We start from the raw sequence: 18,444 nt of genomic DNA, 5'->3' as shown, positions 1-18,444 counted from the left end.
GTCCAGGATGGTAGAGCCAAGTTTCCAAACTGCTTTAATAATGGGTTCACATTCAGAAGGAGGTTTAGAATATTCAGTGTCATTTTGTTCTAAATAGGCTTACTGTATTTTAAGTATTTTCATATCATCTATACAAAACTGTCCAGATAATATATTACTATTAGTAGTAACATTGGTTCATATACTAAATATTAGTATTGATTTAATTTTGCAGTACTTTAAAATAATACCTTATTTTCAGATATGTCCTGTGAGTTTTAAGTGCAATGCAACTGGGTTATCTTGGGAAGACAGATAGTATTAGGGGACAGAATAATCTCTTTTAGCCCTTAAAATGAATTCCCATAGAAGGATACTCTGTATCACTCAGCAGACTAAAATGTTTGTATTGAGCCCAATGTGGCAAGCACTACTTTGTGAGGAAACCCTTTGTTAATAGAAGTGTGACAGCAGGCCCTTTGTTAATAAAAATCCCTCCTAAAGTCTCCCTTATTTCTTCCTCCTGGGCTCACTCCTGCTCTCAGTGAAGTCAATGACACCACTCCCATTAACTTCAATGGTGCGAGATCAGGCCCTATATAGAAAAATTGTTTTTTTAATATTTAGTGATGAATTTTAAATCTCCTTTTAAAAATATGTCTTTAAAAGAGAAATAAAGAAAATAAATTCAATCAACTAGGGAATAAACCAGTCCATGTTAAAAATGTAATTAATTATTGGTAAAGAATGGCTAAGGGAAAAGTTAGAAAATCTGAATATATACAAATCAGCTAGTCTAAATGATTTACGTCCTCAAATACTAACACAATTGCTTAAAAACTGTATTGAACCACTAAAAATTATTTTGGAATAGTCCTGGAGAATCAGGAAGGATACAAGAAGACTGAAAAAAGTGAATGTTATAATAATCTTCAAAAAGAGGGATGCTATTAATTACCATCTGATAAATCCAACGTCAGTCCCCAATATAATACTGTAGTGAAACCAATAATAAAAGAAACATCTAGAAGATAATATAGCAATGGGCGATAAACAGCACGAATATATAAAGATCAAATCTTGCTAAACAAATTTGATTGTGTGTATATATCAAACAAATTGGTGGATGATCAGAATGCGGTAGATATATTATGTTTATATTTCAGTAAAGCATCTCACAAAACCTCTCTCTGTCACATGGATTGAAAACTGACTGGTGGAAATTCAGCACTCATGACATATGACAATTTATTCAGTGGGGGGAAGAGCCTTGTGGGAAACTGCAGGGATTGATATTATCTGATTTTATTTGACAACTTCACTGATGATCTGGAAGAGGGGATCAACAGCATGTTAATGAAATTCACAGACAACACCAAATTGCCAAAGGGAGCCAGAAAGATTAGAAACATGGGAATAGCTCCCTTTTCAACTACTGTCCCTTTCCCTTTTATCTTTGTTCAAATGCTTATCTTCTGTCTCCACCAAGCTCATTTTTTACCCTTTCTTGACTACATCTCAGAGCCTAGTTTTCCTTCTTCATCCTCCTTGACCTTTCTAATGCCTTTGCCACTGTCAGTTACTCCCTCCTTATTAATATAGTCTTTCCTTAGGTTTGTTACTGTCCTCCCCTGATTCTCTTGCTGCTTCTCTGACTATTCCTTCAGCATCTCTTTCAGTAGATCCTCTCCCACTCTCTGGAAGCTCTGCCCACTAACAGCTTTGTGTTTTCTTCCATTTGCCCATTATGAATGGAATGCTCTCACAAACTCAGATAGCCCCAGTTCGGTAGAACGGGTCAGGCAGACCTGTCTTAAAGGGATGTTTGTTTGCATATAAGCTGTAAACAGAGTCCTCAGGCAGTGACAGGGGGAAGAAAGAAGGCAAAGATGACCTGCATCTTAGTAAAGCAGCATAACTCCTCTCCCCACATGCTGCCATATCTCCTTGCTCTGGGCTGGAAAGAACTTTATCTAGGGGTCACTCTCAGGAAAATAGACTTCAAAGGGTGACTGAACTATAAAAGTAAGGGGCAAAAACACCCCAAGTTCTCTAGTCCTATCCATTTCTCTCTTTTCACCTAAAAAGACAAAAGAAATAGCTATCGGACTTTGAGAGCAGATCCTGGCCTGAGAATTTGGTCCCTAATGTTACTGGAAACATGTGGTAAAGGACTTCATCTTGAACCAAGTCTAATTTGTTAAAGATAGAATACTTTCTAAATGTATTTTTCTTGTAACCATTTCTGACTTTAATGCCTCATTACTTGTTGTGCTCACTTAAAATCTCCCTCTTTGTAGTTAAATAAACTTGTTTTATTCTTTGAACAAAACTAATGCAGTGCTGTGAACTGTGTGGGTAATTCCATTTAAAGTGGCAAATTGTTGTATATTGACCTCTTAGAGGGGCAGTGGATCTAATACATCTGGACTGTCCAGGGGAGGGCTGGACAGTGCAGAACACAGATTTTGGTGGGAAATCCAGGACTGGGAGTGTGTCGGGGGTCACCCCTCATGTGAAAGCCAAGGCCTGTGAAAGCCAGAGCGTGTCTGGTGTTTGCTGATAGGCTGGTGGTGTCAGAACTGCTGGACCAGGGCTGTAGCTATGCACAAACACTCATGGTGTGACCTGCATGCTAGCAGGTTGTTTGTGAGCAACCCAAGTTGGAAGCTACAACAGCAAAGCACTATCAGGCATCCAAGGTTGCAGGGCAGGGGTGACACAGCCCCTCACTGGTCTGGATTGCACCCTAGAATTCCCATACATACATATGGGGGAAAATAACCTGAAACAGAGCTATCCAATAGGAAGTAGAAATTGGAAAGAAGTAATGCTTAAAGAGGCTTAGGTGTCAGAGTGGACAGCGAAATAGATGGGGGTTTGCATGGGGAAATGGCAGCAAAACACACCATTGCAATTCTGAGTTGCATATGCAGAGGCATTACATGAAGCATGGAAATGATAATCTTTACTTCAGGGCAGTGGTGTGACTGTGGATGATAAACCTTTTCAGAGCACAAAGATGTGGATAATGTGGAAAAAAATCAGATTAAAGAAACAAAAATAATTTTGAGGCTAATGGGATTGATTTATAAAGAAATATTTTAAAAGGCATATATGTTTAGCTTGGCTAAGAGATGATTAAGGGGGAATCTTGATAGCAGTCTATAAATATATGAAATGTGTTAACACTACAAAGAAAGAAGAAACTTTAGGGTGGTAGAGATCATGCATCCGATGAAGTGAGCTGTAGCTCACGAAAGCTTATGCTCAAATAAATTTGTTAGCCTCTAAGGTGCCACAAGTACTCCTTTCCTTTTTAATATTTCAAAAATTCTTCCATTCACACACATGAAAACCAGATATAGACACATGAGATGCACTTGCAAGAAATATTTCCTTGGGGTGTCTCCTTTAACAGATTCATTCCCAGTTGGATTTCAAAGTGTAAACAGAAAGCCTAAATTAATTTTCTATAGCCATTAAGTTAAGACTGCTGAGCCCCATTATTAATTTCTGTGTGTCACTTTTGGTATTCTGGAACCACTCTTTAGTAACATCTTGGCCCTTGTACTTTATTTACCGATGTCACTATTATTAACAGATGGTCTGACCCAGTCCCACTGACTGAGATCTCCATGAACTTCACTCCTCTATGCATACATTTAACCAACCAAATAAATGTTATTTATATTTTAAACCATCTTTCTAAATTTAAATTTTTAGTTCTAGATGTGGTTTGGTTGAAAGTGATAGAAAGTGACATTAATGGCAAATTGTGACAGGGTTTGCGTGGCCCAATAATATGAAATGTTAAATCTAAGCCTGATTCAACTTCTAAGTACAGTGAGTCAGAATCACCCTGGCTAGCACAAGCAGATGGAAACTACACCTCGCTGCATTGTTCAGGTCCACTGCGCCTCAAGGAAGATTTGCTGAAAGGAGGGCTGGTGGCAGCAGCATCAACGTGTGTCCTGGGTTGCTGTCTCTGCTAGCGGTAGGCAGCTTTGATCATTGTTGGTGGCTCCATACAAGTCCTGCAGAGGCTGCACTAGCAATGTGCTGAGTTACCTCATCTCCTGACCTCCCATCCATGGCCAGTGATGTCTGTTTTGGGGTCTGTGCTGGGTACTTGTGGGTGCATAGCAAAAGGTGAGTTTGTGAACCCCTAATGCTCCTCCACTGCCAGAGAATGGCATCTTCTGCATCAGCAGAAACCAGTACAGATCCTGGAACAAATGTGGCTAATATTTGATTTTACACTGAATGCACCAAGCTAAGAGGCACAGAGTTTGACCTCAGAGCCTCTTTCTTAATTTTATTACCACCTAGTCACTGTATTATGCAGAGAGATGCAGTGGAAATGCATACACAGACAGATAATGCAACTTACAAGTACCAATCTGCCTTTATTTATTTAGAAGCTCCTGCCAGCAAGCTACCAAAAAAGGCAAAATAACTGATTTTCATTTGGGCTTTCTTAGAAATACACTGCATTCATCCATCCATCTATCCGACATAGCTAATAGCTAGCTAGCCTCTTAGTTTGCTAGTCAATGTAATCAAAAGTATGAAGTCATTGATTCACCACTTTTCAATAGTAAACAATTAATACTCTTTCTGAAACATATCCAGGGGCTTTTACAGACTGATTCTACCACAGTAAGTAATTGTGTATGGAAGAACTGAAATTTTTAAAAGTATATTACTAAATTATGCTTGGTCACTGTGGACTTGATTGTGCGTGTTAGGCACAGCCTGGAATAAGGGGTGATGAGGAACTGTACTGTCCTAGGGGGAGCGCTGAGAGGCAAATTGCATCCTGAGCCCCCAGTTATACTACTGAACCCCATCAGGCAGTTCAGGCTGCTCCCCCTTGCATGCCCAACTGTATAGGGTGTTTAGAGGAGACTGACACAGTCATTGCCCAGCTTCCTCTCCTTTTCACTCTTCAACGCTTCCATGCTCCTCCAGGAAACTAGTGTCTGAGTAGTTCCTGCACCCTCTTTGTGTGCAAGGACTGCAATTCTGCCTGGCCCTTTTGCAGACTGTGAGGTGTAAGCCTCCATATTCCCTCATCTCCCTAATGCATATCCATATAAGGGCCAGGTAGAGTGGGCATTGACTAGTGGCAGAGAGGCTCCAACTGGGTTCTACCAGCAAAATACTGATTTACTGACAAGGACTAGTACTGTAGTTGATTGAGAAATAGAGATGTTTTTGAAACTAAGAAAGGAGGAGATGTCAAGAGGAGACACTTGCTGTGCTAAGCGATTTGAATTGCATATCTTGGTTCAGAAAGCTATCAAATGACTATGACTGACAGCCAACTGCACCAATCCATGCATTCAGGCACTCCTTCACTTCCTGTCTTAATTATTACATAGTGGTGCCATGGGCTGCTAAACAGCAACCACGTTTCACTCCAGATGTGGCAGCATTTCAGCAGCGGATGAACTGATCCTTGTGTATAGACAGTAAAGGGCTGAAATGACCGCTAAACTATAATTTAAAATGTTCTAATGGCTGCTCTCAGTTATGTCAGCTGTCACTGGTCCATATGGCCACTGCACTGGTGAGGGTCAGGAAGAATGTCATGTGCACTGGCCTATCCTCCTCAAACTTGACATGTCCCTTATGCAGAGAAGTACACGGTACCCCCTCTGTTTTGGAGAATCCTCCTGGAGGGCAGCTATCCAGCTGCTTTGTGCTCCCTCCTAAGTGCAGAAAAACTAGAAGGACTAAGAATCTAATCCATTACTCTTAGTTAGGGTGACCAGGCAGCAAGTGTGAAAAATAGGGACGGAGGGTGGGGAGTGGGGTAATAGGAGCCTATATAAGAAAAAGACCCAAAAAGTGGGACTGTCCCAATAAAATCGGGACATATGGTCACCTACTCTTAGTTATACTTTAAAATTCTGTCACATAGAATCATAGAATATCAGGGTTGGAAGGGACCTCAGGAGGTCATCTAGTCCAACCCCCTGCTCAAAGCAGGACCAATCCCCAACTAAATCATCCCAGCTAGGGCTTTGTCAAGCCTGACTTTAAAAATATCTAAGGAAGGAGATTCCACCACCTCCCTAGGTAACGCATTCCAGTGTTTCACCACCCTCCTAGTGAAAAAGTTTTTCCTACTATCCAACCTAAACCTCCCCCACTGTAACTTGAGACCATTACTCCTTGTTCTGTCATCAGCTACCACTGAGAACAGTCTAGATCCATCCTCTTTGGAATCCCCTTTCAGGTAGTTGAAAGCAGCTATCAGATCCCCCCTCATTCTGATCTTCTGCAGACTGAACAATCCCAGTTCCCTCAGCCTCTCCTCATAAGTCATGTGTTCCAGTCCCCTAATCATTTTTGTTGCCCTCCGCTGGACTCTTTCCAATTTTTCCACACCCTTCTTGTAGTGTGGGGCCCAAAAGTGGACACAGTACTCCAGATGAAGCCTCACCAATATCAAATAGAGGGGAACGATCATGTCCCTCGATCTGCTGGCAATGCCCCTATATACATCCCAAAATGCCATTGGCCTACTTGGCAACAAGGGCACATTGTTGACTCATATCCAGCTTCTTGTCCACTGTAACCCCTAGGTCCTTTTCTGCAGAACTGCTGCCGAGCCATTCGGTCCCTAGTCTGTAGCGGTGCATGGGATTCTTCCGTCCTAAGTGCAGGACTCTGCACTTGTCTTTGTTGAACCTCATCACATTTCTTTTGGCCCAATCCTCTAATTTGTCTAGGGCCCTCTGTATCCTATCCCTACCCTCCAGCGTATCTACCTCTCCTCCCAGTTTGGTGTCATCTGCAAACTTGCTGAGGGTGCAATCCACACCATCCCCCAGATCATTTATGAAGATTTTGAACAAAACCGGCCCCAGGACCGACCCTTGGGGCACTCCACTTGATACCCGCTGCCAACTAGACATGGAGCCATTGATCACTACCTGTTGAGCCCGACAATCTAGCCAACTTTCTATCCACCTTCTAGTCCATTCATCCAGCCCATACTTCTTTAACTTGCTGGCAAGAATACTGTGGGAGACCATGTCAAAAGCTTTGCTAAAGTCAAGGAACAACACATCCACTGCTTTCCCCTCATCCACATAGACAGTTATCTCATCATAGAAGGCAATTAGATTAGTCAGGCATGACTTGGACTTGGTGAATCCATGCTGACTGTTCCTGATTCCTTTCCTCTCCTCTAAGTGCTTCAGAATTGATTCCTTGAGGACCTGATCTATGGTTTTTCCAGCGACTGAGGTGAGGCTGACTGGCCTGTAGTTCCCAGGATCCTCCTTCTTCCCTTTTTTAAAGATGGGCACTACATTAGCCTTTTTCCAGTCGTCCGGGACTTCCCCCGATCGCCATGAGTTTTCAAAGATAATGGCCAATGTCTCTGCAATCGCTTGTGCTCGTCCAGCTTTTCTAAATAGTCCCGAACCACTTCTTTCTCCACAGAGGGCTGGTTACCTCCTCCCCATGCTGTGCTGCCCAGTGCAGTAGTCTGTGAGCTCACCTTGTTCGTGAAGTCAGAGGCAAAAAAAGGATTGAGTACATTAGCTTTTTCCATGTCCTCTGTCACTAGGTTGCCTCCCTCAGTCAGTAAGGGCCCACACTTTCCTTGACTTTCTTCTTGTTGCTAACATACCTGAAGAAACCCTTCTTGTTACTCTTAACATCTCTTGCTAGCTGCAACTCCAGGTGGGATTTGGCCTTCCTGATTACACTCCTGCATCCCCGAGCAATATTTTTATACTCCTCCCTGGTCATTTGTCCAATCTTTCACTTCTTGTAAGCTTCTTTTTTGTGTTTAAGATCAGCAAGGATTTCACTGTTAAGCTAAGCTGGTCGCCTGCCATATTTACTATTCTTTCTACACATCGGGATGGCTTGTTCCTGTAACCTCAATAAGGATTCTTTAAAATACAGCCAGCTCTCCTGGACTCCTTTCCCTCTTGTGTTATTCTCCCAGGGGATCCTGCCCATCAGTTCCCTGAGGGAGTCAAAGTCTGCTTTTCTAAAGTCCAGGGTCCGTATTCTGCTGCTCTCCTTTCTTCCTTGTGTCAGGATCCTGAACTCGACCATCTCATGGTCACTGCCTCCCAGGTTCCCATCCACTTTTGCTTCCCCTACTAATTCTTCCTGGTTTGTGAGCAGCAGGTCAAGAAGAGCTCTGCCACTAGTTGGTTCCTCCAGCACTTGCACCTGGAAATTGTCCCCTACCCTTTCCAAAAACTTCCTGGATTGTCTGTGCACCGCCGTATTGCTCTCCCAGCAGATATCAGGGTGATTGAAGTCTCCCATGAGAACCAGGGCCTGAGATCTAGTAACTTCCGTGAGTTGCCGGAAGAAAGCCTCGTCCACCTCATCCCCCTGGTCTGGTGGTCTATAGCAGACTCCCTCCACAACATCACCCTTGTTGCTCACACTTCTAAACTTAATCCAGAGACACTCAGGTTTTTCTGCAGTTTCATACTTGAGCTCTGAGCAGTCATGCTGCTCCCTTACATACAGTGCAACTCCCCCACCTTTTCTGCCCTGCCTGTCCTTCCTGAATAGTTTATATCCATCCATGAGAGTACTCCAGTCATGTGAGTTATCCCACCAAGTGTCTGTTATTCCAATCACATCATAATTCCTTGACTGTGCCAGGACTTGCAGTTCTCCCTGCTTGTCTCCCAGGCTTCTTGCATTTGTGTATAGGCACTTGAGACAACTTGCTGATCGTCCCTCTTTCTCAGTATGAGGCAGGACCCCTGAGCTCTCGCGCGCTCCTGCTTGTGCTTCCTCCTGGTATCCCACTTCCCCACTTACCTCAGGGCTTTGGTCTCCTTCCCCCGGTGAACCTAGTTAAAAGCCCTCCTCACTAGGTTAGCCAGCCTGCTTCCGAAGATGCTCTTCCCTCTCTTCGTTAGGTGGAGCCCGTCTCTGCCTAGCACTCCTCCTTCTTGGAATACCATCCCATGGTCAAAGAATCCAAAGCCTTCTCTCCGACACCACCTGCGTAGCCATTCGTTGACTTCCATGATTCGACGGTCTCTGCCCAGGCCTTTTCCTTCCACGGGGAGGATGGACGAGAACACCACTTGCGCCTCAAACTCCTTTATCCTTCTTCCCAGAGCCACGTAGTCCGCAGTGATCCGCTCAAGGTCATTCTTGGCAGTATCATTGGTGCCCAAGTGGAGAAGCAGGAAGGGGACACCATCTTGGACACTTTTGAGGAGAGTAATGGGTCTTCATGAGAGTTAACGATGTTGGAGTTGTGGGGACATGTATGGTGCTGTTGAGTGTCCCATCAAAAGGCCTGCTTAGATCCCTCTGGATGGCCAGACATAGCCATCACACCTGCATAGCGGGTTTCCCCTTTGACAGTACTGAAGGGCCTGGTACCGAACAATGATCAGAACCAACAGGTTCCTTCCTGACTGCCAGCACTGACACTGCCAAGTCTTGCACGGTGTCTGTGTAGGTGACAGAGTTAATGGTGCCAACTTCTGTGGTACTGAGACAGAGGAGTACCCTGACTTAGGTCACGCTCTACTGTGATCTCCATGCCTGGCTGTCTTCGGTGCGGGGATTGACAGCCAACAGTTTTTTGTGCCTTTTCTTGGGCACTAGAGATGGTGAATGGTGCCGGGACTCCAGTAGGCTCCTTACTGATGCTGGGCCCCACTCTATGCCCAGTCAGACTGGCCTGGCTCAGATGGAGGTCTCAGTGCTGCCTCCATGAGCAAAAACTTAGCCTGGTCCTTCCTCATGCAGGGCTTAAAGTCTGTGCAGATCTGGCAGCGGTCCTCCATGTGAGCTTCTCCCAGGACCCAGGCACTTGCAGCAGCTTGAAAGCAGGTCACTCAGGGGCATAGCCTTGTTGCAGGAGGCGCAGGGCTTGAAGCCCAATGACCAAGGAATGCCTTGGCACCAGGTAACAGACAAAAACATAGCTAACTCAGTAAGTTACCAACTTACACTAAAATTGACAAAAACTATTTACAACTAGCTAACTATGTACAAATATATAAAAGAGAAGACATCTGAGAGAGCCAGCCAAAGCAAGGATAGCAGTTCCAGCAACCATCAGGGGAGATATAAAAGAACTGAGAGAGCACAGGGTGCTTTATACTGGCGCTATAGGCATGCAGCAGGAGAGGGCATTCAAGCAACCCTGACGGTACCACTGAGGGAAAAATTTCCAGCGACTATGCTTGGGGCATGCACACACCTAGAGTGGAATGCACATGTGCAATCACGCAAAGAATATGCATATACATGAAGTATACATAAGGCTTTCAGGTCAGGTAAAAGAGGAAGCAAAGATAAGAAATTTACTTGACTTCAAAGCCATTTATTGAGAGTACTAATTACTTCTGACCTGTGACAATGATAGAAAGAGTCACTTTGTTCTAATATTGAACAAGAAACTTTATTAGAATATGGGGAATAGTATTATCTCTAAAGCTACTTTGTCTCTCTGCTGCGCTATAGAGCTTCCCCCAGGACCCTTCCCAGTCCTCGCCCTGCCTGGCTTGCTGTTATAGAGTTAAAGAAATAGTACACATATCACCATGGCTTCTAAGCTTTATTGCTATAAGATGTCACCAGAAAACTAACTAAACAAAAGCAGTCATTCTGAAGAAACAAATTGCAAGAACCATTTTCAGTTTCTTGCTTGGTAGTAAGGTCACAGTAAGTGATGAATTTTTAAAGACTGAAGAAATTTAACTTTACCCTTTTGGATTAATTCATTTGTTTTATTCACAAATAGTCTGAATTATGCATTCTGGCATGGCGTCTGCAGTTAGGCATTCTGGGGATGAATTTATAGCAGTGGTTCTCAAAGCCGGTGCGCTGTTTGTTCAGGGAAAGCCCCTGGTGGGCTGGACTGGTTTGTTTACCTACCGCATCCGCAGGTTCGGCCGATCGCAGCTCCCACTGGCCGCAGTTTGACAAATTGACAAAAGTGTAATGTTATTACCAAAAGATAATAATACAAGTTATGGAAATATCTTATGTATTTACTGAACAGAAATAAGTGATATACCAATAAAACATCTTTAAAAAACGAACCATACTGCACACTCTAGCAGGTGTGTTTAAAGTGACATACCTTTGATTTCATTTTTCTCCATTTCTTTCAGTGCCTGAACAAATGCCAACTGACTCTCGGTAAGTGGCCAACTGTTATACAACACCAGTGCTTGTATAGTGTACTTGTGAGTCTGTGAAGCCAAAGGCAATATATTAATCAGCTGATGACATTAATATGCATCCACAGTGAGCATCCCAAAGTATTTCAGTAAACTGTTAGACATTGAACACAGGCTGCCTAACTATGGCAAGAGAAGCCATAAATTAGTTCACAAACTTATACATGTCACATTATTCACAAGAATCTCAAAAGAAGTCTCAGTACTAATGCCAAACTACACTGTTGTAATTTCCTTCTAGAACTGCACACTCACTATCAAAGTGAAACTAAGTTGAGCTATAGAATAAGGAACTACACTCCTTTAAGGTTTTAATGTAACATTTTCCTGAGCATATGGTGCACAAAGACTTCTTTTCTTCTATAAAACCATAAACCCTCAACAGCTCACTGAGTTTTGAATGCTCATACTGTAGAGTTATGTTTGTAGAAGATTATCATTTAGAGATGCTCCCTCATAACGGACAGTATTATGAACATAGGAATTTGGAGATGTGCCCTGGAGGCGCAGATTGGGAACATCACATGGCTGTGTGCAGCAGTACACCACAGTAACTCTCCAGTTTGTTTTATTAAAGTTTTATTCCTTTCTCATTCACTGGTTTGTTGTTTAATGAACCTCATGATCATTACATAGACGAGGACATATGATTATCTTTTCAATAGAGATATGTGACTAGAATGCTGAACTCTTCATTATTTACAATGAATAGTAAATTATTCTAAGAGTATCTCTTATTCTCTTCAACTACTAATGTTATCTCTGTGGTAAAGAAACAACTGAAAGTAGGCATGATTCATCTACCTGTAAAGTTAACATTTTATTGAAATTAAACCCCAGTCTTAAGAACAAAAAAAAAAAAAATCACATTTAGCTAACAGGGGAGCAATTGGATACAGAAAGAAAAGCACTGTTTGGCAGCAGGAATATGTCCACATTATTTTCCTACAAATATGTAAATGATGTCAGGTGAAGGCCAAGGGATCCTTCGTACCATAAGTTTTGATCTCCCTCCTAAAAAATTCTTGCCTCGAATAATGGGCAATTTTTTTTCATGTGCTGCATAATGTAACATGAACTTATAAGAAGTCTCTCTCCAGAAGTATCACATGTCGACTCCAAATGTCTTACAAAATTTTACATGGAACAGATGAAGTGCCTGCATTTCATTTGACCCCGACTCTATCTTGGGATGTCTTTCTTTTTCTAGATTGTAAATTCTTCCTTGTCTTCCTACATATCTGTACTTCATCTAGCACACTTTGAACACTATTGTAATATAAATAAATACAAACAACATAGCAAATAATCTTTCCGAGGGCCTGGCTCTGGAGGACTTCTTACCATTTAGAAGCTGGGATGGGTGGCAGAGTAGGGACCCTGTTTTTTCATTGGTTTCCTGGACACACATTACTCTGCTTGGGAAATTTTGTGCTGTGGTATGAAGACATTAGAGAAACACTAGGAGCATGGATGGACATAAGGACTTCTCACGCCCTAGCTTTCCAAGTTGTCACACCTGAGAAGCAGTCTGCCTCACTGAATGGGGAGCTATTGGTGACTCTGGTGCCACACAGCAAGCTACTGAAAAGTGGACTAATATAATTGAATTTAGTGTCAAGGGGATTCCCAAACAAATATTTATGCAGAGATACCTCATTGGCTCTAGAGGAGGGTTGCCATGGTTATCATTCTGAATTTAATCATAAACCCTTCGGCTGTTTGTGAAATTTCAGCTGTTTTCCATAGACACTTTGGAAGATAGCAAAGACAACAACCGCCAACAAGGAAGATTACCTTGCAAGTACAGATATATGAAAAGTTTTTTAAAGTATTCCCAAACATCAAATCTATAAAACATTCTTGCAGTTTACTTGGAAATGAGTGTCATGCCAATGACAAGTAAAGCTTTTCAATCTGTACATTGCTCCAAGGCTGTTTAGCATAATTATAATTAGGCAGGCCAAAAAAGAATTTGAAGAGTAACTAGCCAAAGACTCAAAAATTGTCAGCAAGAAGTTTTGTAAATACATTAGAAGCCAACAATCATAGGGACCATTGGATGATCGACATGCTAAAGGAGCACTCAAGGAAGATAAGGCCATTTTGAAGAAGTTAATGAATTCTTTGCATCGGTCTTCACTACAGAGGATGTGAGGGAGATTCCCTCACCTGAGCCATTCTTTTTAGATGACAGATCTGAGGAAATGTTCCAGATTGAAGTGTCAATAGAGGAAGTTTTGGAAAAAATGATAAATTAAACAGTAATAAGTCACCAGGACCAGATGGTATTAACCCAAGAGGTCTGAAGGAACTCAAATATGAAATTGCAGAACTACTAACTCTGGTATGTAATCTATCATTTAAATTAGCTTCTGTACCAGATGACTGGAGGACAGCTAATGTGATGCTGATTTTTTTTAAAAGGCTCCAGAGGCGATCCTGCCAATTACAGGCCAGTGAGCCTAACTTCAGTGCCAGGCAAATTGATTGAAACTATAGTAAAGAACGGAATTATCAGACTCATAGATGAACACAATTTGTTGTGGGGGAGTCAACATGGCTTTTCTAAAGGGAAATCATGCCTTACCAATCTATTAGAATTCTTTGAGGGGGCAACAAACATGTGGACAAGGGTAATCTACTGGATAGCATGCACTTAGACTTTCAGAAAGCCTTAGACAAGGTCCCTCCCTAAAGGGTCTTAAGTAAAATAACCAGTCATGAGATAAGAGGGGACATCTTCTCATGGATCAGTAACTGTTTAAAAGACAGGAAACAAAGGGTAGCAATAAATGGTCAGTTTTCAGAATGGAAAGAACAGTGGTGTTCATCAGGAATATGTACTGGGACCAGTGCTGTTCAACATATTCATAAATGATCTGGAAAAAGGGGAAAACAGTGAGGTGGCAAAATTTGCCGACAATACAAAATTTCTCAAGATAGTTAAGTCCAAAGCAGACTGAGAAGAGTTACAAAGGGATCTCACAAAACTGGGTGACTGGGACACCAAATGGCAGATTGCATTTATCAACATTGAATTTCAAGTAATGTACATTGGAAAACATAATCCCAAGTTTACATAAAAAATGACGGGATCTAAATTAGCTGTTACCACTCAAGAAAGATCTTGGAGTCATTGTGGATAGTTCTCTGAAAATATCCTCTCAATGTACAGCAGCAGTTAATAAAGCTAACAATATTACGAACCATTAGGAAAGGGATATCTAAGAAGACAGATAATTATCATAATGCCACTATATAAATCCATGGTACACCCACAGCTTGAATTCTGTGTGAAGTTCTGGTCACCCCATCTCAAAAAAGATATATTGGAATTGGAAAAAGTACAGAAAAGGGCAACAAAAATGATTAAGGGTATGGAATAGATTCCAAATGAGGAGAGAGAAAAAAGATTGGGACTTGAGTTTGGAAAAGAGACTACTAATAGGGGATATCATACAGGTCTATAGAATCATGAATGGTGTGGAGAAAGTGAATAAGGAAGTGTTATTTATTCCTTCACATAACACAAGAACCAGGGGTAACCCTGCGAAATTAATAGGCAGCAGGTTTAAAACAAACTCAAGGAAGTACTTCTCATAATGCACAGTCAATCTGTGGAACTCATTGCCAGGGGATGTTGTGAAGGCCAAAACTATAATGGGGTTAAAAAAAGAATTAGATAAGTTCATGGAGGATAGGTCCATCAATGGCTATTAGCCAACATGTTCAGGGATGCAACCCCATGCTCTGGATGTCTCTAGCCTCTGATTGCCAGAAGCTGGGAGTGGATAACAGGGGATGGATCACTCAATGATTACCTGTTCTGTTCATTCCCTCTGAAGTACCTGCCATTGGCCACTGTTGGAAGACAGGATACTGGGCTAGATGGACCATTGGTCTGACCCAGGATGGCCATTCTTATGAGACAGTAGTTTATCTCATAAAGTCTTTGGGAATGAAAATGCTTATATACCTAGAAAATATTTTTGATTTTAACAGAGTCAGAAGACTTCCTAAGACTGTATCTTGGGTTAGGTACATCTGTAATAGACACTGGGTTTTTCAGCAAAGTATAGAAAATATTTTAATCCCTTTCTATTCCCTGCTTCAAGATGGAATCCATAATAAATATGTGCCAGAAAATATCTGTTGTCTCTGCCAGAGAACACGAACACGTTTCTCAGAGGAAGTGGCTTTGCCCCCTTCCTTACCCACGCTATACTACAGGAACATCTAGAGGTGTTTGTTGGATGCAAGAAAGACTAAAAATCTGGCAAACAAGAAGCAAGAGTTCATCTCTGACATTCTGCTTGGCTGGAATTAGTGATTTGGGATTTACTGATGACAAACACTATATAAGAGCTAGGTGCTAATAAAATAAATAAATAAAGTAGAAGAGAAAGAACTTAATGTTATTAGAACCCCATACTTTTCTAAATTTGCACACTCTAGAATTCTGGAAACAGATCACTCCAAGATAGGATGGGAAACTTCTTTTGGGTGTTAAAGAATAGCTGGGTTACAGGACTTTTCAGGAGCCTCACTAAGCTCGTACATAGAAATGCTTTCAGTCTTGAATGCTCTCAGGAATTCATCAAAGTTTCCATACAATTGGAAGAAATATTCGGAGTCCCTGAGTGTGCTCCCAATTTCTGTATCTATTTTCATTTCCCCACTACCCCAGAAAGTCTTGAATCATAGAATCATAGAATATCAGGGTTGGCAGGGACCTCAGGAGGTCATCTAGTCCAACCCCCTGCTCAAAGCAGGACCAATCCCCAACTAAATGATCCGTGCCAGGGCTTTGTCAAGCCTGACCTTAAAAACCTCAAAGGAAGGAGATTCCACCACCTCCCTAGGTAACGCATTCCAGTGCTTCACCACGCTCCTAGTGAAAAAGTTTTTCCTAATATCCAACCTAAACGTCCCCCTTTTACTCCTCGTTCTGTTATCTGCTACCACTGAGAACAGTCTAGATCCATCCTCTTTGGAACCCCCTTTTAAAAGCAGCTATCAAATCCCCCCTCATTCTTCTCTTCTGCAGACTAAACAATCACAGTTCCCTCAGCCTCTCCTCATAAGTCATGTGTTCCAGTCCCCTAATCATTTTTGTTGCCCTCTGCTGGACTCTTTCCAATTTTTCCACATCCTTCTTGTCGTGTGGGGCCCAAAACTGGACACAGTACTCCAGATGAGGCCTCACCAACATTGAATAGAGGGGAACGATCACGTCCCTTGATCTGCTCACTATGCCCCTACTTATACAGCCCAAAATGCCATTGGCCTTCTTGGCAACAAGGGCACACTGTTGACTCATATCCAGCTTCTCGTCCACTGTAGCCCCTTGGTCCTTTTCTGCAGAACGGCTGCCTAGCCACTTAGTCCCTAGTCTGTAGCGGTGCATGGGATTCTTCCGTCCTAAGTGCAGGACTCTGCACTTGTCTTTGTTGAACCTCATCAGATTTCTTTTGGCCCAATCCTCTAATTTGTCTAGGTCCCTCTGTATCCTATCGCTGCCCTCCAGCGTATCTACCACTCCTCCCAGTTTGGTGTCATCTGCAAACTTGCTGAGGGTGTAGTCCACGCCATCCTCCAGATCATTAATGAAGATATTGAACAAAACTGGCCCCAGGACCGACCTTTGGGGCACTCCACTTGACACCCGCTGCCAACTAGACATGGAGCCATTGATCACTACCTGTTGAGCCCGACAATCTAGCCAGCTTACTATTCACCTACTAGTCCATTCATCCAGCCCATACTTCTTTAACTTGCTGGCAAGAATACTGTGGGAGACCGTATCAAAAGCTTTGCTAAAGTCAAGGAATAACATGTCCACTGCTTTCCCCTCATCCACATAGACAGTTATCTTGTCGTAGAAGGCAGTTAGATTAGTCAGGCATGACTTGGCCTTGGTGAATCCATGCTGACTGTTCCTGATCACTGTCCTCTCCTCTAAGTGCTTCAGAATTGATTCCTTGAGGATCTGCTCCACGATTTTTCCAGGGACCGAGGTGAGGCTGACTAGCCTGTAGTTCCCCAGGTCCTCCTTCTTCCCTTTTTTAAAGATGGGCACTACATTAGCCTTTTTCCAGTTGTCCAGGACCTCCTCCGATCGCCATGAGTTTTCAAAGAAAATGGCCAATGACTCTGCAATCACATCCGCCAACTCCTTTTGCACTCTCGGATGCAGCGCATCCAGCCCCGTGGACTTGTGCGTGAAGACAGAGGCAAAAAAAGGATTGAATACATTAGCTTTTTCCACATCCTCTGTCACCAGGTTGCCTCCCTCATTCAGTAAGGGGTCCACACTTTCCTTGACTTTCTTCTTGTTGCTAACATACCTGAAGAAACCCTTCTTGTTACTCTTAACATCTCTTGCTAGCTGCAACTCCAAGTGTGATTTGGCCTTCCTGATTTCACTCCTGCATGCCTGAGCAATATTTTTATACTCCTCCCTGGTCATTTGTCCAATCTTCCACTTCTTGTAAGCTTCTTTTTTGTGTTTAAGATCAGCAAGGATTTCACTGTTAAGCCAAGCTGGTCGCCTGCCATATTTACTATTCTTTCTACATATCGGGATGGTTTGTTCCTGTATCCTCAATAAGGATTCTTTAAAATACAGCCAGCTTTCCTGGACTCCTTTCCCCCTTGTGTTATTCTCCTAGGGGATCCTGCCCATCAGTTCCCTGAGGGAGTCAAAGTCTGCTTTTCTGTATTCTGCTGCTCTCCTTTCTTCCTTGTGTCAGGATCCTGAACTCGACCATCTCATGGTCACTGCCTCTCAGGTTCCCATCCACTTTTGCTTCCCCTACTAATTCTTCCTGGTTTGTGAGCAGCAGGTCAAGAAGCGCTTTGCCCCTAGTTGGTTCCTCCAGCACTTGCACCTGGAAATTGTCCCCTACCCTTTCCAAAAACTTCTTGGATTGTCTGTGCACCACTGTATTGCACTCCCAGCAGATGTCAGGGTGATTGAAGTCTCCCATGAGAACCAGGGCCTGAGATCTAGTAACGTTAGTTGCGAAAGAAAGCCTTGTCCACCTCATTCACCTGGTCTGGTGGTCTATAGCAGACTCCCTCCATGACATCACCCTTGTTGCTCACACTTCTAAACTTAATCCAGAGACCCTCAGTTTTTCTGCAGTTTCATACTGGAGCTCTGAGCAGTCATGTTGCTCTCTTACATACAATGCAACTCCCCCACCTTTTCTGCCCTGCCTGTCCTTCCTGAACAGTTTATATCTATCCATGA

At 42.7% G+C, this 18,444-nt stretch overlaps 1 protein-coding gene across 1 annotated transcript in view; it reads right to left on the bottom strand.

Annotated features, from left to right (window-relative positions):
• The window catches only part of ADGB (androglobin), a 222,396-nt gene that overhangs the window by 25,489 nt on the left and 178,463 nt on the right, over window positions 1–18,444 (bottom strand). Inside the window, exon 29 of the mRNA XM_084623349.1 lies at window positions 11,087–11,198. Within this exon, the coding sequence (XP_084479475.1) occupies window positions 11,087–11,198 (112 nt within the window). The remainder of the gene's footprint in view (window positions 1–11,086; window positions 11,199–18,444) is intronic.

The sequence above is a fragment of the Lepidochelys olivacea genome, assembly GCF_965140295.1.
Source record: "Lepidochelys olivacea isolate rLepOli2 genome assembly, chromosome: 3".
Taxonomy (NCBI): domain Eukaryota; kingdom Metazoa; phylum Chordata; order Testudines; family Cheloniidae; genus Lepidochelys; species Lepidochelys olivacea.
Note: the sequence above shows the minus strand (reverse complement) of the source record. Positions and strands in the feature narration are given on the sequence as shown.